Source organism: Lytechinus pictus, chromosome 5 (assembly GCF_037042905.1).
Source record: "Lytechinus pictus isolate F3 Inbred chromosome 5, Lp3.0, whole genome shotgun sequence".
Lineage (NCBI taxonomy): Eukaryota > Metazoa > Echinodermata > Echinoidea > Temnopleuroida > Toxopneustidae > Lytechinus > Lytechinus pictus.
The window spans coordinates 22,975,190-22,999,604 of record NC_087249.1 but is presented as its reverse complement, the minus strand read 5'-3'; the positions used below and the strand labels follow the sequence as shown (position 1 = coordinate 22,999,604).

The following is a 24,415-nucleotide window of genomic DNA, read 5'->3' as shown; positions in this document are numbered from 1 at the left end:
TATCTGGATCACATACGGTTTTTATCTGGGATATCTGGGTCCCATATGGGCCCACATGGAACCCAGATGAAAACATATACTTGAACCATGGACCTAGTATGTCCATGCTCGTAGGTCCATGCCTTAACCCATGCGGAACCCATTGATGGGTAAATGGAGTAATATCAGGAAAATGCTGGGAATATTAGTTACTCATGAATATTCATTACTACTGGCCAAAATCTTAGCTAATATAGCTGTAATAATTAATGTGTTTATGTTTATGCAATTATTCCACCCAGAAAATTTTCAGAAAAATGTGTAGTTTATATATCATATTAGTCATAATCATGGCATTAATTTTAGAAAAATGTTTTAGGGTTGAATAATTGTTAACCATAATTTGTCAAGTGTTGTAAACTCGCTCAATATATAGAAGTAAATGACAGGGTTTGGTGGATAGGTGTAGGATAGGATTAGGATTAGGATGTAGGATTTTAGGATAGGATAAGATGATATGGCTTAGAGTATGGAGTTGTAAAAATGTGCTTCAATGGCCCTAATGACACTAATTGTTTTTTAAATGAGCCGACATTAATTGGGTAATATTGGGTAAACAGAGTAATATGAGGTGGTGATATCATGAAAATTCTTGAAATATTAGTTACATCATACTGGTTGTTGGGTAAATGGAGTAATATCAGGTCCAGGTAATAAGAGGGAAGGATTGGTCTACTATTTCCCTATTATTACCCACTGTTGTTACCGTAGTAATATCCATGATATTACCAGTGTTGTAGTGCCTTGGTGCTCGGCCTTGGCCTTAAGGCCTATTTTTTCAAAGCCTTGGCCTTGAGAGGGCCTTGGCCTTGGCCTTGAGGATTTTGAGCCTTGAAATTTTAAGGCATTTTCAAGGCATTTTCAAGGCTTTTTCAAGGCAGTTTGTATTTTGTACTTTCATTTGTTTTTATATAAATGTTTTAATTGTTCTGTATATTCAATGACACTAATGGTCAATACCAGTCACCAGTAACAGCAGCAGTAGTAAGTGAGCTAGCACGGTCATCACTTGTAATTATTAAATCACCATTATCAAGAATTATCATCACATATATAATACAGAAAACAGCAGTGATGAAAAATAACATTATTTATTGGTAATGTGTTGTAATCATGACTAATGATGATAAGGACAATATTAATAATAATGATAATAAAGACAGTAATAATGATTATGATCAAGAGTATAGTGCTTTGATGACAGGAATAATTCTGAGTCTGACAGATCTGACTGCAATTTTGACAACAATTTTCATACTTTAAACATATATAGCTAACTTTAAAGAACAAGGTTGATTTCTATTCCATTAGGATTTTCCTTGTATTATTTTCTTTGGCAAACAAGAATGTTTTAAGTCTTAATGATATTCTGAAAAGATTTGGTAAACTTGAATACAGTCATCAATTTAGTCATATCGAAATGGGCTATGTCAATGGCATGATGAGCCAAAAATGTTGAGGGGCCAAGCCAAAAAAAAATGAAAGCGATTGAAGCGAGCTAGCGAACAAAATTCTTCACCCTCTTGCTTTAAGAAAAGCTAATTTTGTGATAGATTGTGAGAATATGTTTAGAAAATAATATCACATTTACTCCACCTTGTCCTTTCCCTTTTTCCCCTTTTCTTAGTTTATTCTTGGTGGTGAAACTTCTTCTCTCTCTTTTTTTTTTTTTTTTTTTTTTTTTTTTTTGGGGGGGGGGGTTCTGATTTATTTTTAAACAGGCGAGAAATAGGAATGGGAAGAGAGAGAGAGAGAGGAGAAGGGGGAGACACATGTAAGGGCGTGAGAAAGATGGGGGTGGCTGTTAGGCAGAACATACTGCAAAATGAGTTAATAATGATAGGCAGTACATCTTTTCTAAATTTTATACATTTTGTTTTGGGTCTTGTATCTCAGATTCAAAGGAAAAAAATGTTTACTTCTTTTTAATCATATGGTTCGACAGTGAATTTCATTTCTCTACAGCTTCAAGGAAATAAACAACGTGTTTGTTTTTGTGTCAATATGGTTTCAAGAAATAATAATTAATAAAAATAATAATAAATGATTGATAATTATAGATAATTAATAACTAATTAAATGTTTCAAGAAATAATAAAGATTTACCCTCCCCCGCCCCATTGACCAAAAATCAAGTTTTACAACTTCAGAATTGATTTTTCTTTTCAAAACCGCTTGTGCGCTACGCTTTCTCGCTGAGAAGTAAAACCTACATCAAAATATCTATCTTATCAATTGGAAATCACTTTAAAAAGGCTTTGCTCAACTTAATTTCTACAAAACACACAACTACTTCACGCAGTTGATAATCTCATTTAAAAATACATGTATCTGTTTGCACCAAAATTCCCATTTTGATATATAAGTGCCTATTTGGCTTTGAACCCCCCCCCCCCAAATAGGTTCTGCCGCCCCTGTCTCAGGGAGTGGAGAAAAGACATACGTTGAGAATGCCAGGATCAGATGACCGTGGTAATAATCATTATTGCAATGTAAATCGCCTAGAAAAATCATGTATTAAATGTACAAAGTACAGTATATTATTATTTTAATATTATGTCTAAATCTTTCATGAAATTATTTTATTTTTTAATGTACCGTGAAGGGTGAAAATTTTGTCTCGCTCAGTCCGCTCGCTCACATACATTTTGCCATGTGTGATGTCTGCCACCTAAGCATTGTTAGCTAATTGTTCTGTATATATCGTAAGTTTGAAATGCCTTGGACTTGGCCTTGAGGTTTTCAGGCCTTGGCCTTGGGTTTTCATGCCTTGGCCTTTGGTATTGAAGCCTTGGCCTTGGGTATTAAAGCCTTGGCCTTGGCCTTGGAGGTTTGAGCCTTGACTACAACACTGGTTACAACCCGGGTAATGTCAGGTAAAATGCCCAGTGGGAGCAACTAGACAGAGGCCACGGAACTGAGGGGGGGGGGGGGCTTCATTTCATCTCCAACTTTTTCCAGTACAAAACATGGAAATGTCATATTGTGACTCTATGCAGTTCACCCCCCCCCCCCCCTCACTTTCAAAATTGTTCGCAGCCGCGCCCCGGTGCTCAGCCAGGCTGCAATGATCTCTGGGTAGTCTGGCCGCGATCCAAAGCTGAAAGAAGAGGGCCTCTCAGGTTTGACCACTCCCATAAATTAAGATGGGAATCCCCCTCTTGACCTCATTCTAGATTTTTTCGTAAATTATAGAAGAAACTATATGATAAAGAAATAAAAATCTTCATTGAATAAACTTAATTATATATAAATTTCTTTAAGATTATAATTTAATTAAGACTACGTAATTTCTACTCTAGATTATAAATGAATTAATAAATAAATAAATCTACACCCATTATTATGACTTGCGCGTGTAATATGTGCACAGCTGTGAGTGACGTGTGCTGTCGTCTTAAATTTGTGTACTGTAATTGCTGTACGTAGTACTGTACTGTAAACGTATATACTGGAGATTTCACAATCGTCATATCTGTATATGCGGTGCGGTGGGTGAAGATTTTCCCCGAGATTTCTACACTTTTTGTTAAAACGTTCAAAATACCACCCGGATGAAGATCCTATCTTCTAATCTTTGTATTCCGGAAGCTACAAAGTAGGAAACCATCTAGTTATTTTACAGAATGATTGTTTGTGTAAGTATTTTGAGGACATCGTCAAATATTGTCGTGATCGTGAACTATCTCGGATTCAAGCTAGCGATGTTCGTGCAGGCTCCGCTCCACTTCACTACCGCTACACTCCACCCACCCGGGTAGGTGCACGTATGTTCACGGCCTCAACTCAGTGGAGCGCGCCATTGAAAGGCCTTTTCGCCTAGCAATATTGTTAGCGACGTTTGTTAGCATCACTTTGCTCTCTCCAAAATGTCTGCGACATTAAAATTCTAAAAACAATGGATTTGTTCAATTTTAGTGAGGCTATGAATGTTTATCATTTACATTGACTATCAGTGTACCAACATATACCGAATTTACAAGCAAGTGTGGGTAAGACTTTGAATTATCAGTCATTTCGGTGCAATCCCAAAATTGATGAAAATATAACAGAAATTTGATATAGCATTGCAAAATCCTTATTTTCATATCCCCTTAATTTTTAATCATTTGCAAAAGCATCTTAGTACGTTTCCTAGAATTTTTCACAACTGATAACGGTGGTGGCTTATTGATTCTAGTTTTTTTTAAGAAATGGCAGGCATTTGAAATCAGGTAAATTGTTGTTATATTTTTAAAAGAAAATCGTTAGATTCGAACAACTTACTAATAGTTCTCCAAAAGAAGGGTTATATTCAATTATCTGTGTGTAAATGATACATGACGACAAATTTTACGAGTATATCATTGCATGTTGGATAACCTTTTCCACGATGAGTTTCGTAATTGAGAGAAAAATCAAGTTCATTCCTAGCACGCGAGCCGCAGAATGATAAATTTTAGCGTGCGCACACGGGCTGATCGCCGTGTCTGTGGGGACGGATATCTAGTCCCATACTGGTGTAAGGTGGTATTTTCCACGTACCTTTTCCCCTTGTAATGACCACTTCGCACTTTAATACTTAATTTTGACACTTAATCTGTGAAATTAATGGTTTAACGATTTTGGAAAATGTTCGGAATATACCTAACACATAAATGATTTCATTTTCTAGAATTATTATTTCTTTCCTGAATTACCAAAAGGCAAATTTAGGTCAAGATTGCATATACTCACATTGACTGTTTAGCATAGCGCATATCTATTACAATTTCTATTATGTGTGTCTATATTAGATAAATTGTCCTGATGTAAATATATGTTATAGAATCATATTGGATACAAAAATCATGACGGGTGTCATGGTCTGAGTCTTCTTTGTGTATAACAAACAAAATACTGCATGATTCCAATTTTATTTGAACATGTCATCGTATGCAACGGCAATTTCAATCAGTTTATAATTTTCTTTTGCTTAGTCAGCGTTTATTTTTCAATGTGCAGAATTGGTTCGCAAGCGGTTTTTACACCAAAGAGCTTGCCAAAGAGCTCATTCCTGGCACTTCGACTAAAGATGGATATGATTATTTTGTTTCTCATGGTTATCCATTTTTAAAAACAATATTTATTTACTGCAGCCAACGAGTTCCTGACACAATTTATTTTTTGACTAAAAACTACATTATGAATGTCCCCCGAGCGGTCTTAAAATAAAAAAGAAATACCCTTTTTCGCAAATGAATCATAGTTGTAGCTGTAAAATTACTTTGTCTTAATTCCTTTCCTCTTAATTTAATATTTTAGTATTTCATTTACATAACCTAAATGAAGGAGGATTCGGAACGATTATTGTTTGATGATTATGGGTGTGAAAGGACCCCTCCCCAAAAATAATAATGAGTAAGAATAAATAAATAAATGAATAAATAAATTAAATTAAATTAAATTAAAATAAAAGTCAGTAATCTTTAACAGGATAGTTCGAAAGCTTATTTTCAGTGGGGTCCTCAACACGTATAGAATTGTAATTATAAAAGGTAAAATCTGTTTACACTATAAATATGAATATGAACTACTATTAAAAATAAATAAGATCTTGAGATGGTATGTACAAGAAATATATAAAAAAGAGAACGAAGAAGAAAGTTGAAGGTATAATGTTGTCTCAAGCGGATCGGGAGAAGGGGGTGCTCCTTTCCCTCTCTTTTCCAATACACCGGGTGAGTTATGTATATCTCAATATTGATTTTATAACAAACTACTTAAAATCCCCATTTCATGACAGATTATAAAAAAATTCGGCTTACGATTTGTGCTCGCATTGATTGTTGAAAATATATTAAATCGTGCATCATAATTACAAAAGTGCTTTAAATGTCCATTTTCAAGCCATAATATTAACAGATTACGCGCTCTCATTAGGCTTATTAGACTAATAAATAAGATATTAATTTAGTAATCACTATGTCCTTGTTTTCAGAATGGAATATCGACAAGTTCTATTTCGTGCTTAGGAAGAGAAATAGGAAGACAGTCATCATTTTCATTTGATGACATAATGTTCTTAGGATGTCCCGGTCCTAGGTCAAAACTCAAAGGAATAATATTGAAACATATCGGCTTTTTTAAAACTGTGATCCAAATCCACCTCACAATTGTCCTACAAAGTGCTTGAAATACAGAGATTAAATTGTCCCTTTTTCAGATCGGAATATCAAATACTTTAAGCTCGCGCTTTTTGCGCTCGCTTTATTGATTTTCATGATGTAAAAGGTATTTAGAATGCCCAGATTCTAGGTCGCGCATGTTTATTCAGATACGCAGCTTGTTCACTATTTAAATCATCCAAATATCAAACATTTTGTGCTCGCATTATAAGATTTCCAATTATCATTTTCATGATTTACACAAAATGATCAGAGTGTCCCATTTTTGGGTGTAAATCTCGATTTTTTTCCGCACGCGCTTCGCGCTCGCATCAATTGTTTAGTCATTTTCTTATTATTATCACGATTACAAAAAGTGCTTAGAATTTCCGTACTTCGTCTAGAAATGTCAAAATTTTCAGCCCACGCTTTTCGCTCGCATTATTTGATTGTTGAAAAATGTAAGGTAGTTGCGGTGGATACACATCTGTCTTAGGATCACAAACATTGCCCAGAATATTTAGATTTTAGGACAAAATACTTTGCACTCGCACTAATCAAATAAGGCTTATGAGATTATTATATATTTATGTTGATTTATAAGAATAAAGCTTAGACTATTATAATAAAAGACTACCCCTTCAAAGATACAAACAAAAATCAACTTCGAGTGGCCGATCGGGAAAATGTGGCTAAAAAAAATCGGCTCCCCCCCCCCATATTGGCAAAGGCTGGATCCGCCCCTGTCTACTGATAGCTCTTGAAGGGGGGGGGGATGAGTTACCCTTGAATATTATTGTTGAATATTCAGCTCAATATATTGCTTTGACCCCCATCCCTTCACACACGTTTTGTATATCCCCGTCTACTAACAGCTCTGGGGGGGACCATTTTTTTTTAAACTCAACATAATTATTGCTCTCACACCCCCCCCCCCCCCGATCAGATGAATTACGCCACTTGACGTGCGTGATTTCAATTGCAATATAGCCCCAAGATCCACTGACTATTTATTTAGCTTACACATTAAAGAAAACTGGAGAGTTTTCAAACTTAACACAAATATACAATAAAATAACAACAAAATAACATACTATAGAAAGAAAGTATTAAAAAAATTGAGAACTTAGTACAATAAAGATAATAAAATGTTGAAATTTTTTACCCCCGTCTCCCACACTCGATCTATTACGTATTAGACAATGATATGAAATTATGCTGATCTGCCTTTATTTGCGCACGATATTCTTAACTAAAGTCATGATATGACCATTGATATAATGGATTATAAATTTTCATAGTTTGATCACACCATATCCACTTTAAATCCCTGGAAATTCCAGCAACAATACATGTTGTCATGGTACGACACACATTTTCTTTATTGAAAAGTATCACGACACCAACGTTGAAACTGTGCAAAGGCCTTTAATGGCGAACTCCACTGGGTTGATACATAGCCTATGGGTGATGAACATACGTGGGTGGAGCGTAGTGTAGCGGTAGTGAAGTGGAGTGGAGCCTGCACGAACATCGCTTGAGGTAATCATGAACATGATCAATTCAACAAGGGCTTGGCTCAACTTCTGGTCAATGGGTCGGGCTTGGGGGCGACGCGAATGCACGCTGGTTCGCTCAGCTCAACCATGGACCTAGTACAGTAGTAGTAGTAGGTCCATGACCATGGCTCAACCAAGACCGGGCTCCAGCCCCATGGATCCAGCAGTAGGATGCTGTAGTCTTGTACTGTAGACTGCACTCATCCAGGAAAGCTCATGTATTGTGTATTGTCATGATCATAGGGAAATTCATTCTTATCCTTGACCCTGGTATGATTTTGGCGAAAGCATGCATGAAAATAAGAAAAACAGAATATTTGAAAGCTTGAATAGAACTTCAGTCAAGGGGAAAGTTACTGCTGCTACAGTGCTACTTGAAGCCTAGGGGAGCTGGGGGGGGGGGGGGCTGGGAGGGAAACTGGCCAAAACTGTACATGTGCGTGTTGCCTGCCATCTAGTCTGCTAGATCAAAATCTTCAGCCTCTCTATTTTTTTTTTTTGGGGGGGGGCACTTTAATACATTGATGAGTAGATACCATGCGCGACCCCAAAAAACACGTAAAAATTATGTCTTTTTCAAGATAGGGCACGTTACGTAAGTAACGTATTAAGGGTGTCAAAAACACTAAAATAATGAAAAAAGGGTAGGCCTATCTATTTCACTAGGAAAGCTATGTGTTTAGGGTCAAATTTGCGAGGGTATAAAAAAGACAAATGTTTTATAAAGGATGTACTTTATGTCCCGTCAACACTACGTGTTTAGAGTCCGATTTACACAATGATGTAGCCAATATCACTGTACTTGTTTAGGGGTTCAATTCAGGGAATACTTGCCAAGGGTATCGTTTTGTTTCAAATACTTGTTAAGGGTAGGGTTTCACATGCCAATTCTTGTTTAAGGGGTGCATTTTCAGAATATGGAAAATACAGTTTGTTCAGGGTGCTTTTCGAGACCCATGGTCGTGCATGATGGTATCCACCCGTCAATGGAAGTGGCCCCCTGGGATTTTGGTTGTTCCGCTGAACTGCGTTCGATCCACTCACCAATACATATGAATGGGGATGATAGTAAAATGTCAGAAATTGTTAAATATATCCCCAGAAACGACGGTTAATCCTGTCTAAGTCTGTGCTGGCATATTTAAATGGCTCTGAAAATATACATTTTGAGATATCTATTAGTCTAGTAATATTTATGGAGGATTAAGTAGTCAACTCAATAGACCCTACTCAACTTTATTTCTATGTCTAGAAACTGAAATGTTTTTAAGTTGAAAGGTGCCTACATGAATTTGCTACTTGGTAACATATATAGATTTAATTTTGAATGCATTGAGGAGTGAAATGTGTGTTATCATTCAAGCGGGCCTATATTACAAGACTGCAATGCTGAAAATGTTGCATTAATTATGGGTAATGAATGTGGCCAGATATGAGGAGTTCAGGACTTGAAGTAGGGCTATTTAAAGGGATGCTCCGGGCTGAAAATAATATGATTAATTTAAAACAAATTAGACCAACAAAACACTGAAAAATTGATCCAAATCGGACAAGGAATAGCAAAGTTATGGCATTGTAAAGATTTGCATTATTCCGGTGAAACAGTTCTAGGCATGTCTTCATGAATATTCAATGAGCAAATTGATGGTGTCATATCCCCACTTGTTCTTTTGTATTTTATTACATGAAATCGGGTTTATTCCAATATTTTTCTACCAAGAACTGAAAAAATTGGATTGACAACTGATTAAAGTGCATTAGATATTAATTGCTGCAAATTATTTCATTATAAAGTGGACATATTATTCACACATGTATGAAAAAATGAAACAATTTTAATTTCATGTAATAAAATAAGAAAAAGGAAAGTGGGGATGTGACATCATCAGCCGACTTAGCTATTTTCACAAAATATTGCTAAATTTTAAAATTCAATAACTTCGTTATTTGTTATCCGATTTTGATGAAATTTTCAGCACTTTGCTCTGTGAATTTTACTTTATTTATTTAGATATAAATATTTTCAGAGCGGAGTACCCCTTTAAGTTAGGCAGCTGGATCGTATGCAGTTTAAAGGGGTACTCCAGGCTAAAATTGATATGATTTGAACAGAGTCAATTAAACAAAATCCACTGAAAATTTCATCAAAATTTAACATAAATAATCAAGTTATTAAAAGTTATAGTTCACTATTTCAGTGAAACTGTTCTTTATGCGTGCCTTCTTGAATAGTCCTATGCAATGAGCAAGCTGTTGATGTCATTTTGCCTCTTATCTAAAAGAAAAAAAGAAAGAAGGGTTGTACATTCCATTTAATATATGGCATTATTATTGCAAATGGGAACTTGGTGAAAGAGGGTGGGGCACAGATTTGGCAAATTGTCCATTGACTGCATTCAGTGGAAAGCCAAGCTCCGCACAGCAATTCGGAGACCGCTGATTGGTTTTCATCACACAGATCACGTGGTCACCAAAATGACTCGTGCGAAATGTGTGCAAATGAATTGATAGCAATAATGATGTCTGGCCACCTTTTCTACACACAAAATGGTCTTGGCTCGTGATCAGATTGCTGAAGTATTGATAAAAAATCATTGAGATTTTGCAATTTCTTGCATATTCATGAGACGATCAGAAACCCAGAACTCCTTTGACTTTGAACACATTGCGATGGATTCTGTATAAAACACTAGCAAATGCGCTGAAACTCCAACACTACTTTGCAAGATTTTGATGGGAAAGCAGAAATTAATTGAAATACACTAATACCTGTGCGTTATCGATAAGAAAACAGATCCCCCGAAAATGCCTCACCTAATTCATATTAAGGAAAGTGAAATTCTGTGTCGATTTTGGTACGAGGTGATAGAGAACTGCAGCCTTGTTTTGATGAAATGCTGTGGTGGGCATGCAGTGGGAGGCTTACACTTACTATATTTCCATTCATAATTTGGCTTGCGATTGTGGCTGGATGACATCACGTAATAAGCATTATGCCACTCTCTGCGGCTATCCATTTGATGTAATTTGCCACTGTGGGGGGAGCAGAGGATAGCAAAATGTGAAACAAAAAGATAGCATTCATCAGCAATCATATCAAAGTGGCATTTTTCAGTCATAAAAGGGTGATTTGGAGGGCTTGAAAAGGAGAAGGGCATTATGCACCCAGTCACATACATCCACCCACTCCAGGTTAGAAAAAATGATAGATAAAAGCTATTGAAATAGGCAGTTGCAGCAAGCAATAATTTGTTAATTTTCATAATATTATCATAGTAAACTTACACTATAGAATAAACATTGTGAAATAATCTATGCTGAAAAGCCAGCGCACTTTAATAAGATTGGCATCACAGATGGGCACATGTATGTGGGAACATGATATTGCATGGATAAAGACCTGGGGTGGTATTCTGAGATCCATTTATCTCAGATAAAATAAAATATCTCCGTTAAAATCAGTAAGATAAAATACCCTTAAAATCTCTCCGAATTGGTATTCTGAGAACAATTTTGTCTTCATTTTATCTCTGTAAGACACACCTACTTTTTAATCAATATCCAATTAGAAACGAGCTTTTATAGCTCTCTCGTGTCACTCAACCAATTGAAATCCATTTCGCCAGGAGGTGTGGCAAAGGGGTGAAACTGCGTCAATTTATTGACTTCAAATACGCTTGCACTATACGCTTGCGCGTCTGTACAGAGATTTCTTTTTAACAAAAAGGACAATACTCTCATCTTTTTTTCGAAGTCTATATCGCATCTTTTCAAGCATCATTTCAAAGACAATATTAGTCCAGACAAGTCTTATGAAAAACTTTCTGATTGTACAGGAATAACGTTGAGGGGTTATTCTCAATAAATATATAATTTTTCTTCATTTTCATGTCAACATTTGGGGCTAATTCACCTAGATATATTGGTTAAATCACCTCGCGGAGATAAAATAGCCCCTACCCTATTTTAAGTTTATTTTATTTTTTTCTTCAAAGTAACTTGGGCGCAAGCACATCATCCGCGTTGCAATACCCAGATACGCGATGGGTATGTCTACACAGGCACTGTTCTGTTGCGTATCATCTATAGTTGCGCAAGATAAAATTGTAAATTTTATCTGAGAGATAAAATGTCATCTCAGAATACCAATTTCATTTTAAGAGATAAAATAAAATATTTTAAAGATAAAATGACCTCAGAATACCGCCCCTGTCACCTAGCAGGAGAGCCATGCTTGCACGACTTTTTCTTATATCTCAGCAATTCAAGAATTTTCCACCACCATCATGACGCACAAATTTCATTTTCAAATTTTCAGGTACATATATATATATATATATATATATATATGTATATATATATATATACATCCTACGTAAGGGTGAAGTCTACGAATGGGTTTATTCCGTTATAATACACATTTAGACGTTAAGTCGAAGGTAGATGGCGTGAAGGCGCATTGCGAACATTGAAAGAAGACAAAGAAATTTGCCTTAACTGCAGATAACTGTAGATTTATAAATATGTATATATACATACATTGTATATATATTAATATATATTTAAATACAATAAAACATATGAAGTTGGAAAAAAACTAAATGATTATTTAACCAGAGGGAAATGTAGTTCTTGATAGTTTTTCTTATATATATATATATATATATATATATAATTTTTTTTGCAGTACCCCCATAACATAACCCCACCACCAGTATGCCAGTGAGTGCAGGAGATTTCAATATTAGTCTAATCATTGACTTAAAAAAAAACTAATAACTAGCAAATGATTGACTTAAAATAAATATTGATAAATCTAATTCGTATTTGTCTAATTCCAGGACCTATGCAAACTACTAACGGTCGGGAATCAAGAATTGGGACAAACATGTTATCATTTTCTGATGAACAATATTTATTGACTTTGATAATACATTTTATATTCATCTTGGTTTAGAGAAATAATACCATTGGAGGGAAGTACTGGTACATGTATTCTAATTGTTTGAAATTGAATAATTCATTTCCCTGAAAAGCCAAATATTGTACATTTGCTCACTGAAAAAAATTTAAACAGGCAATTTTAATCTTAGTATGTTTCCTGAGTCACTATCATCAGTTCTTTCTATTACTTTTCCAAGCGTTCAAGATAATGCATCTGCAGTTGGTTTATAGTATTACATGTACTATTGACCTTATCTGAATTTTATGGTATACATTTATTATTTAAGCTAAGATGGACATTAAAGCAATTTTAAAAAGTATTCTGCTGAATAAACCTGATCAGTATTACAAGAAATGGTGTAAATTTACTGAATTGAAGGAAACAAGCTGTGTCTTTTTATTGATTTGATGATAACAAATTTGTTTTAAAAATAGATTTTCCAAATACAGATCATATCATGAATTAGAAAGTGATGATATTCATTTTACTTCCTTTCTTTTTACGTATAGGAAATGGTGGCCAGGTGCTGTGAGGTTACATTACATTTGTACCATAGGATGGAACCAGGAAGGATGTGTCCCGATGTGTCGCTGCTGTGTCTACTTCAGTTTTAACGGTATTTATATATCATAACAGCTGTTTGGGAGTCTCGTTGTCATTCTCGCGCATGAAGTTGTTGCGGTCGGTACTGATGTTATGGTTTGAGGCTGACTGGGTGAGTGGATCATGTGGTTTCAGTGAATCGGTTAGCCACAAGTAAAATGAGCATGTAGCAAGACGATTTACATGGCAATGGACGTGGTGCGAGTGTCTAGTGAGGACTCTGTATCTGGTTGTGAAAGTAGAGGCAAGTCTGATCGCATGATTCCAGAGGCAAGCTCCTGCACTTGTACCTATGACTTTGCTATCTTGCATGGAGAAAAAGACAAAGGCTTAGCTGAGAGGTTCTTTACAGTTTTAGAAGGAACATACAAGCTAAAAGGGTATCTAAGCAAGCGAGACTGTGTGGTGGGTGTTATCAAACAACGGCAACTTGTTAGAGCATGGCAGGCTTCTAGCTTCATCATTGAACTCATCTCACCGTCTTCATTCAAGAATAAGGTCTTCCAGAAGTACAGGAGCATTGCGCATGAGGTAGAGAGTAAGCGGACCAAACCAAATCATCCAGAGGTGCTTCCGATCTATGTGGATATTCCTCTGAAGGAGCAACGTGGCGTGAGTACCAGGGTCGGTCGGTCTTACTCGGACACCAACCTCTTCTGGGACGAGTTAGCAGCTCACATTCTGAACAACCACTCTTGTGCTGAAGTTACCAAAGAAGCTTCTGTTGAATCCAGGGTAGACTCCAATCAAAATGACCCATCCTCCAATGCTCATCTTGACTTGACAAATAATAACAATGACCCAGCTGAGAAGCCTCTTCCTGTCAAATGCAGGAAAAAGCACAAGATATTCAGAGGATTATTCAAGAACAACAAAAAGTTCAAGAGAAAGTTAAAGACCTCAAGTGACTATAAAAAGAAAGCCAAGGGAGGTAAACGCAAATCAAAAAAGAACTTGAAATCTCTTCGTAAGTTACTTGTATGCGTGCCTACCGGCTCAGAAGAGTGTTCATGCTCGAGTCCACCAACAAGTATCCAGCCCGTTTCAACATTTCACTCGCCCAATACTGCCAAGGTGGAGGAAGTTGAACTGAATTTTGCAGAAACTGCTTCTAGAATGGACACAACCTCAGAGCATGAGAGATAGGTAGGTATTGGTGTTAAATGAATGAAATACGGTACATCAAGGATTTTGTTGAGTAGCACTTGCACTGAGCTTTGTCTTTTGCTCTCCTTGAGCCTGTTTTGCTTCAGTACTGATACAAGAAAAGGCTTTCAAATGGCCAGAAAAAGCAATGACTACTCTTTCAAAACTTTAAATGTCAAGTAAATTTGCAGAGGGGATATGGATCCCTTCATATTTGATCTATGTCATTTTTATGAAATCAATTGTTAGCTATTAAGTGGGACTCCATTTTAAGCTTTTTTTGGCGGGACGTTCACATTACTTGTACCTATAAACTAATTCATTGATAATATTTTGTGAGATAAAATAATTTCCTCTTAAATGTCAATGTTGATGTAATTCATGAATAATTTCATGATATCAGAATAAGTAGGAGAAAAGGTGACAATGATTTTAGCCCTTTGGTGCAATTGCTCAGTTTCTTGTTTTGTATTACATCGAATTCAGGTTAAACTCAAAATGAGGTCAAAGACAAAAAGACAAAGCCAGGAAGTAAACTGCTTTCATTGGAAATTAAGGTCAAGTGTTGGGAGCTATCGAAAATTCAATCTTAAAAACATCCAAGTACTCAGCACCCCCCCCCCTCCACTAAAATATGTTTGTGTCATGTTGGCACTGGTTTAAAATGTGAAGTTGCTTGTATTTTTGTACTGTTATCCATTCTATCATGGTATCAAATGATTTCTGGAATTTAATTTCGTACAAAAATTACAAGGTTAGATATCAAAAGGAGGCTGCAATCTACAAGCTCCGCTTTTTAGCAGCCTCCTCCATTCTCATCCTGTTGTATGATAATATACATGTACATAGAAATTTGGTATATATATTAAAGCTTATATCAAGATGTACGAAATCAAACACTATATATTGTAATCGTTGGAAATGGAAATAAACAAAATGAAAAATAAACAGATTGTAAAATATAGGAAAAGCACATTTGTTGGCATTTTCTAGCTTGTGTAAAAAGAAAGAAAAATCTTATTTGATGATTTTTCAGCATTGATGAGTACAAACCAGAACCCATCATTGTTGATGTATTCAAAGTATTTTAGAGAATGGTCCATAGTATCATTCTCCTTGTTTCTTGGATGATTAGAATAATTATTGGAGTGATTATCATTTTGACAAACTTGAGGGAAATTAGAAAAGTAACTCCATTTCGGAAGAGTCTACTCTTACACTTTTCTCAACATCATTCTTTTAAATACAATTTTAAGGTGTACTGATAAAATATCAACCTACATGTATATTCACATTAAAAAAAATTGTATCAGACTCGTCCATATATTTATTTTTCTGACTCTTAGCCACATTTGCTATTAAAAGCTAATACAGATAATTTATAAACACAGCTCCAATGACAATTTATCCTTTGCATTTTACGTCACTTAGAAACCAAACTAAGTTATGGTTTCACAAAATGAGGAAATAATGGTCATTAATGGGACAGTAATATCTAACTTCTATATTTAGTCTAGGATAACATTCATGGCTGCTCAGCAACATATGGCTTTGTACAAACAGCATGCATGCCTGTATATTATGATGAGCAATTGATGATGTGTTGTCTTGAACATTGTGTTAAGGTTCAAGTGTGTTTATTTTATCTGATATGAATTATTACTGATAGCAGTATACATGTACTCAAGCGTTATTACATTTTTGAAAATGGATCCATCGTCTGCATGGCCCTTGGAAGCAGGGGTGCTGGGGGTGAAGCACCCCCAAATTTCATTGGGGTTGCTGCTTGTATTATTCTCCATAGACAGTACCCCCAAGTATTTTGGAAGATGTGAAAAAAAATGAAATATCTAACCAAAATGACCTTAATTTTGGAGTGAACCCCCCCCCCTTTTTTTTTGTTGCTTTTCCAATATTTCTTGGGATCAATTTTCTTTCCATTTTGTAGTGAAAACCTTTTTTTTTTTTTTTACTTTGCTTTGCTTTTCAAATTTCTTAGGATCAACTTGATCTCCATTTTCTACTAAAACCCTTTTTTTTTTTTGGGGGGGGGTGGCTTTTCAAATTTACATCGGCCCCAAGTGAAAAATCGTTCCCAGGGCCCTGCTAGACTGTCAATAAATTTGTACTTAACATGTAGCTTGAAATTTTCTAGCTTAAAGAGAAACCAACAATTTGCCTGATCTGAATGCTCAGGTGCTTCTATCCAACTGTTATCAAACCTTTTCTTTAATTTTGAAAGAAACTTGAAAATCTGGGAATCATATTGATGCAAGTGTTAACAGTTCCTACATGCTCAAAAAAGTTCTGTACTAGTGTGTGAGGATTAAAGAAAAAATGAAAATTGATTAGGTCACTGAGTTGATAAACCCACTCTCGTATTGTAAATAAACTGATATTAACTTGAACATTTTTCTAATATGCATTTTACTCCGAAGGTTGCCTATTCTCTTATTAATTGTTATTTTCTGTTTCTGGCCAATGAAAATAGATGCTTAGGAAAGAGAAAATAAAAATTAATTACAGATACGTTTTACATGTATAAGCAAATGAAAGAGTTATCCTCAATTTTTGTGGATAGCTAGTGAATACACTATATATATTTTAGCAAATGTTAGAGTTATCCACACTTTTGATGATTGCTTCATGATCTATTTCTTTCAAAACATTTATACATTGATTATTATTCCTTGTCCATTTTTTTTTTATTTTCACTTTTTTTTTTTTACACATTCGCCTGCTTTCAAATTTCATGCAGTTATTTCCTCATCAAGGTTGAATTAACCACAGGCACTTTGATGAAGATATTGACAAACTGAAAGAAAATCATTGTATCAGTTGCTTTATTTCAATTTTTGTATCAATTATATGATAGAATCATATAATACTCTATTTGACTGTACATATTGATAGTTGAATTTGACTTCTGTAATCTGACGGTTGATAATGTTTTGGATGAAATCACTGACTCTTTCTCTTTCTCCCCCCTTCTCTCTCTCTTTCTCCCCCCCCCTTCTCTCTCTCTCTTTCCCCCCAAACCCCTTTTCTTTCCTCCTCTTTCAATTCTCTCCCTATTCAACTCGACCATTTAACCCATTTTTTTTTCACTTTGGAAAGTATTTACATTTTATTGTTTCATTTTTTGTTCTTTTCATCTACAGCTCGTCCCATTACACTGCTTCATTAAAGGCAATGTCATAAGAAGATTTGTAGCCAAGTTTTATTCACCAATGAGCTGATCAGTACCAATTAAGTGCATGGACAATAAACAGTGTGACAATTACTTGTGCAGCAACAAGGAGTATTGCAACTTGGTGTGTTACAATAACAGATATTTCAGCAACAAGCCCATGCATTGTGCTCTATAGCCGAAAGTGGAAGTTCGTGGTTGAAAGAGGAACATTGCACTTGACTGACTACGAGTCTGAGCCAGCAACCTTTCCTTTCTTTTGGGAGGGAAATAGAAAGAACAAGTAGAAAGTTGATGGAGATTTTATCTATTGGGAGTCATACATGTATTTCACTTGGTTTCCTCTTTATCTTATTGTTATCAAGTGTTTTTTTTTTCCATATTGTTTGGGTTTGGATAGCAGATATGACATCGCATGTGATTTTAGTACTTCCTGGTAAAAAAGTATGATTCATTTCTACTGGAAAAATATATAGTGTAGCCTGTATCTGCATTAGCCTGTAACTGCATAATGGAGTTGACTTACAACATTGAAGCTGGAGAGCATATCAAGTTTGTTTGTCCAATATGAGTATGCCTTTGGAGAAACCCCTTACTGTGGTGAGCGTTGCTGATACACAGTCTTCTACCGATTCTGCTCCGTACAATCTTACCTCTGTCAGTGATGCAAATGAAAATGTGGTTGGATCAAAGGACAAATATGAGAACATTGAGGAGCCAGAAAAGGCATTTGATTTCCTTGTGTGGAACCATGAATCTAATAAAGAGGAAGCAGGCAGAATCTATGAACAGATGGAGAAACTCGGTCTGCGAGGGTACATCTACGACAGAGACAAGATTATAGGGCAGTATAAACTAACAGCCATCGAACAAGCCATCCGGAATACTGCAAATATTATACTTATGATTTCAACGGAAGCCCTTGGGTGTGGAGCGTTCTCTCGTAAAATGCATGCCTCCACCAACTACAATGTGATTCCAATTTACGTTGGTCTTCCAAAGTCAAAGTATCCGAGACTTCTCCGGCATCATGTCGGCATCCGTTACGAAAACAGTGATGATTTCTGGGGTCGACTTCACACTGCGATTACAAGACCTAGGAAAGACAGTGATAGTTCTGTGGAGGTTGGGAACCTATCAAAACCTATTAAAAAAGAGAAAGAACCTTCCCCTCAAGCTTCACAATTACCAAGAAAGACCACAAAACCAATCAAACTAGTACCAGAAAAAAAATCAGCACAGACAGCAACACCTGACAAACCATACAGCTCGCCACAAAGTTCCAGGCAGAAGTCAGAGAAGAAAGGCTTGTTTTCATTATTTAGCAGGAAGCAGAGTAAAGAACAGGAAGATATGTCAATTCAAATGAAACCCATTAGAAAGAAACATGGAGCTTTTGATGTTGAAGTGAATGATACATGTAGGTAATGAGACCCATAGTCACACTGAGAAATTGAATGCTAAGGGTAGGTTACACAGAACCAAGCGATTGATTTTATACTTGTTTTAATGATTGATTGTACATCATGGTCAGTGCAATCAATTGTAAAAAGTATGTCTATGATCATTGCTAGAATTTGAGTGACCAGGCCTGGGACTTTCTAGTGACCAGGCCAAATAATGGCTCTAGATTCATTTGGAACATCAGTGTGACTCGAGGATAAACTTCCAGGATGAGATCCAGGAACTGAACCAAGATGGAGCCTCATGATCTCTTGATATGAAAAAAGTATTTGGATCCCTCATTTTCTGGTCTATTCCATTCGCAATAGAGTACCGAAGCGATGACGTCAGTTGCCATGGTGTCATGGCAGGCAGGTTCTAAACAAATGAACACGCCGAATGAAAGCGTGTGTTCCTCGTAGGAGAAAATGGCTGTTATTGGAATTTGATCACTGGCAACCTATTTTTCAGATGAGCCAAAGTCATTTGCAAATACAAATGTGTACAGACGGTCGTCAGCTGCAACTCTGTTTAGAACCAGCCCGCCATGACACCATGGCAACTGATGTCACACTTCGGTACTGTCATCATCCTTTGCCATGTTATGTATGTTAACAGTTCACTGGTCAGTGGTGAGCAATTTCTGGAATATTCCTTATGAAATTCAGCTAAAAATAAATATTTTTCATCCATATTTTTCATCCTAGTTCTGTAATCAATTACACAAATCTTGTTTGGTTGCTCTAGCAAAAGGAGACCCTTCAGAAACAACTATCAAGTGGCAACTGAGTTTATGAATTAATTTTTGAGACTTGGAATGCAATCAACTAAATATGCATTAGCACAGTCTGACAGAGTAGAAATACATGTAAGTTTAGCAACAAATTCTTGTGGATGGGATCATGAGTTACGTGTAAATGAATATTAAAAGTCATTTGTGAACAATATATAATATATCATATGAAAACTTGAGTGTCTATCCCATATTCTGAAATATATCATCATGATTAGATGAAAACAAGTCAGGGTGCAAATACTGACTTACATGTACAGTGCCAAACCAAGTCATGCCTTATCATTAAAAGCCTTCATTTTAGTTTAGAGTTTTCAAATACATGGTTACATGTAATTCTAAAACAACATTCAAGAATTCAAAATCAATGACTTAATGCATGGCTGTGATTTGAGATAGCATAGCTTCTCTAAAGGAACTATTTATACATTTCTTGTGTCTCAAGCTCTCTTGTTTTCCATTGTCATATCCGGATTGGTTGCTGTCGTCTTCTCTCTAACTAATCAGTAGTCTTTCCATACAGACCCAGTACAAATGATAGATCATTGGAGAAATTATTAAAAAAAAAAAAAAGTTTGAGACAAAGCTTAACTGGTTTGAAAGGTTACTGAATTGATGTACTTAAAGAGAAATCTCACCCTTATACATGTAGGTTGCAGGGCCGGTACTCAATTTGATACTTAAGCCAAATAATGAAGTCTTTTACTCAGTATTTAAAAGTAAAGTATTTAACCATCTTTGGTATTCAATTGCATTTTGGGGCTAAGTATTATGCTTAAATACAAGTCAAATCGCCTACCAGACTTAAGGTTGGCTTGCATGCAGTTTACATATGTGATACGCGCAGTCATACATTCTGCACACAGATGGATACATTCATCGCACATTATTTAGCTCAAACTTTATGACATCACAATGGTTATTAGTAAGTATTTTGCTTGAATTTAGCACGACAAAGTAAAGAACTTACAAAAAAGTAACAAAATCAATACTTTAAAATGAATACCGGCCCAGGACTTTAAATGTATCTTCAAGAGATGTAGAAGAAGCAACATATATTAAAGTTAATGAAATGTGTCTAAAAAGGTTGGACAGTATATACAAAAGCAGGCAAAGTTGATGTCTGATCATTCCTTTTCACATGTGAAATGTTATCAAATATGTCTCTAATCTTGCCTTTTATTTCTATGTTTTAATGTTTTAATATTAAAAATCCCTTTTCCCAAATGATCAAATTTTTAAGGGGCACATGAAAATGTGATAGAACGTGTGTGTTGATGTCCATTGCTGCATATACATGTGAATTCAAACATACATTGTAATTCATGCACATGCTGTGTAGTAACATATTTATTTAGTATGTTTTAGAGGAAAAATTAGATGATTATGTGCTTCTGAACCAAACTGCCATGTATAATTAATCACTAAGAAAATGAAAAGTCTAGGAAGAGTACGTGCTCTTTTATGTGTTCTTGATAGATTCATGCATTCATGAATTTAGAATGGTATTAAAATAATAACACAATGATTGCATATCAGAAAAGGGAGCCGCAGCACACCTTACTACATGTATATGGCATGTGAAAGCAGCTTAATCACAATTACAATTCATACTGACTGTCATAAAACGTAAATTACAGCCTATTTTAGATCAGAGGTGTGTTCCCGGTCAATATGGTTTCATTACTGAGGAAGAATCTTAATACTCCTCACAAACAGCAACCACAGAAGGAAATAGAAGTCTGTGGAAAGAAATCTATTATGGTTTACCCCAATTGGAATTATCTCCTGGATCCTGTAAAACAAAGTTTAGCGATTAATCGTACGCTCGATTTTCACGATTGATTTAACATTGTAGTCATTGCAATAAATCATAGAGAAATGGTCTACGATCATTGTTAAGCTTTGTGTTATAGGCCCCTGGTGTAATAGCATTTGTGGTCAGATTTTCTTTTGTTTTGTTTCTGCCACTTTATTCATTCAATTTCATGACCCCACCACCTTAAAAAAAAAAGCGCACCAACACTGGCATTGATGAAGAATGAATGTCAATATTTTGCTTTCACTGTCATCTCAGACTCAGTCTATAACATCCATCCTTCTTGTAGAGGATTTTGTAGTTCATAACTTGTTTTGATAGAGAATGTGCCCCCCCCCCCACCCGAAAAAAAAACCTGGATGTACTAATGCTGTAATATTATTCTGTTTTAATATTAAATATCATTAATCATATTTAAACAGGATGTAATGAAATTTAGTGCTTTGATATATGATATTTAATTCAAATCATTTAGATTAATTATTCTGATATACATGTCCTTTATTGAACCACACTATTAATTTTAAAGGTATTAGTTGTTGTTATGATTGTGGAAACATCATGATTATCGTGTACAACACTCAGTGATATCTTTTATTTTATTGAATGTCATCATTTGAAACCATTCTTCTTGAAACATCACCAAAACAATATTTATTGATTTATGAACTAGAATGCCCTTATTTGGAAATTTTTCATTTTCCAGTAAGGTATACATATATATAACCTAAACAGACCATCATTTCCGCCCTAATTGCGGTTAGCAAAATGAGTAATCAATCACTGTTGGGTTGTGCAGAGCTATTTTTACTTTCACAACCGTGATTTTGTCTGAATTCATGGAAAATATGCTCTAGGTTCCTGTAAATGATCCAGCCTATTTTAGGAACCCTCTTATATCGTGCATTTCAGGAAACGGGTTCTGAACTTTTATTATTTTTCATCCTGTTATGATAATTACCTCGATGCTTTACAAATTGATATAGATTATTTGATGCCTTTCCTTGCCCACATGGGATATGAATGTCAGAGAAAGAGGATGCGCTGAGATTTCATAAAGAAGGAAAAATTACCAGAGGTCAGATGAGGGTATGGATATATAAAAGAGACCAAAGTTCATGACAATTTATATCAAGTAAATCATTAAAATCAAGAGTATTTTTGTGTTTGGTCAATGAGTATTTGGGTGAGTTTTTTAAAAATCCATTTCAGCACTTGGCGGTATTCTGGGATATACATTAAATTACACCAAAATTGGGCTCATGTCTTAGCTATTGCATCCCAAACTCAATTTGTTCTCTAGACCCTTTAGATTTCCCACTTTCCTCCTTTTTAAGATCCTTCCAAATTTGGGACAATAAATTTATAATGAAGCAGCATTTTTCAGAGTACATATAATCATTCAATGTAAAACTGAAATACTTATGTAATTATATTTTAAACAGAGAGAGCTGAATTAAAAGAATGATCAGCGATTTTTGTTAAAAATTGCTTTTGTGCTGCAAATGCCAATTTAGCATCATTAGTGTCAACTAGATTTCATTTTTTTCTGATTTTCTGGCCGATGTTTGGCATTGTTTAGATAACTTTGCCACTTGCCTTTAACTTGTAATACCTAACATATATATTTTTTTTCTGAAATACAAAATGATATCATGACATTGCACATTATTTTGATAACTTCTTTTAAAACGAGATTCAATCGATATTAACATTTGATCATTGTACCAATAGAGTGTTACTTTCAGTTTACATTCAGTGTTAATTTCAGTGTACTTTACTTTTCAGCATGCAACATGTGTGCTAGTTTCATATTAATAGGAACTTGTGTTTCTTGCAGCATACTGAGACGAAATACCTTGTGATTAACAAACAAAGTTCTTTATCTGACTTTACTATGAATGTGCTATTGTAAGAAAATCTTTGTATAATATAACTATAGTTTATTGTAAATAGAAATGCATTTTTTTTGTGTGTGTTGTAAATAGAAATACATTTTTTTTGTGTGTGTAAACCCTACATGTGTGTCTCTGGTCATGTATCAAATACAGTACATTCTATGAATGAACAAATAAACTAAAATCAAATAAAACTTTCACTTATTTAGTTTTTTTTTCGTCTACTCAGTTTGAGATACATGTATATACAGTGTTTAACAAAAGTGAGTACACTCCTTGCAAAGAGGGGGTCATGAATGTCCTCCCAAACCTCCATTCCCGTATTCCCGTATTCATAACAAGTAATGTAATTGACGTAGGTTAGAAGGACTTCCGTGATCCCCTTTACATATCTCTATCATCTTTAATGTCAGAAATAACAATTGCGTTCACAGAGCACCAGTATTTTGTACTTAATTGATAAATAAGATTAATGCAAAATTAGTCCTGATTTGTTCACATTGTCAATGAAGATACAAGACAGGATGCTCTCTCTGACTTGTTGCTACCATTCCCCCCCCCCAATTTTGCATTAATACACTATTTCAAAATTTAGCGTGTAGATATCCACTTTGTGAGTGTTTTTTTTAATATATAACACAGTGTCCATTCTACAATGTCTATAAAGCTTGCAATCCAATACCATCATTGTGAAGAATTCCATGGATATGTATAACCTTTGCAAGGGCTGTAGGGGGCTGTATAGTCTTTTTGTTGGGTACTGTACAATGTAAACCTGGGAGAAAACCCCAATTTAACATGGTGAAATTAATTTGGAGAGGAATATATACAAGTGTAATATTAAGTCAAGTCAAG

General features: G+C 35.3%; 1 protein-coding gene across 2 annotated transcripts; it reads left to right on the top strand.

The window, feature by feature from the left end:
* The first annotated feature begins 3,408 nt into the window (after positions 1-3,408).
* LOC129262252 (uncharacterized) lies at positions 3,409-23,674 on the top strand. Of its 2 annotated transcripts, none has more exons than XM_054900340.2 (3): positions 3,409-3,677; positions 13,178-14,417; positions 17,579-23,674. In XM_054900340.2, exon 2 carries the CDS (start codon positions 13,455-13,457, stop codon positions 14,415-14,417), a length of 963 nt encoding a protein of 320 aa, XP_054756315.2. In that variant the 5' UTR covers positions 3,409-3,677; positions 13,178-13,454; the 3' UTR covers positions 17,579-23,674. The 2 variants fall into 2 exon arrangements, with proteins under 2 accessions (XP_054756315.2, XP_063956121.1); XM_064100051.1 differs by having other exon boundaries at positions 3,485-3,637.
* The last annotated feature ends 741 nt before the right edge of the window (positions 23,675-24,415 follow it).

What these genes read in the sequence shown, in the direction of transcription:
- LOC129262252 (XM_054900340.2), top strand. Translation starts at nt 13,455, where the DNA reads ATGGCAATGGACGTGGTGCGAGTGTCTAGTGAGGACTCTGTATCTGGT.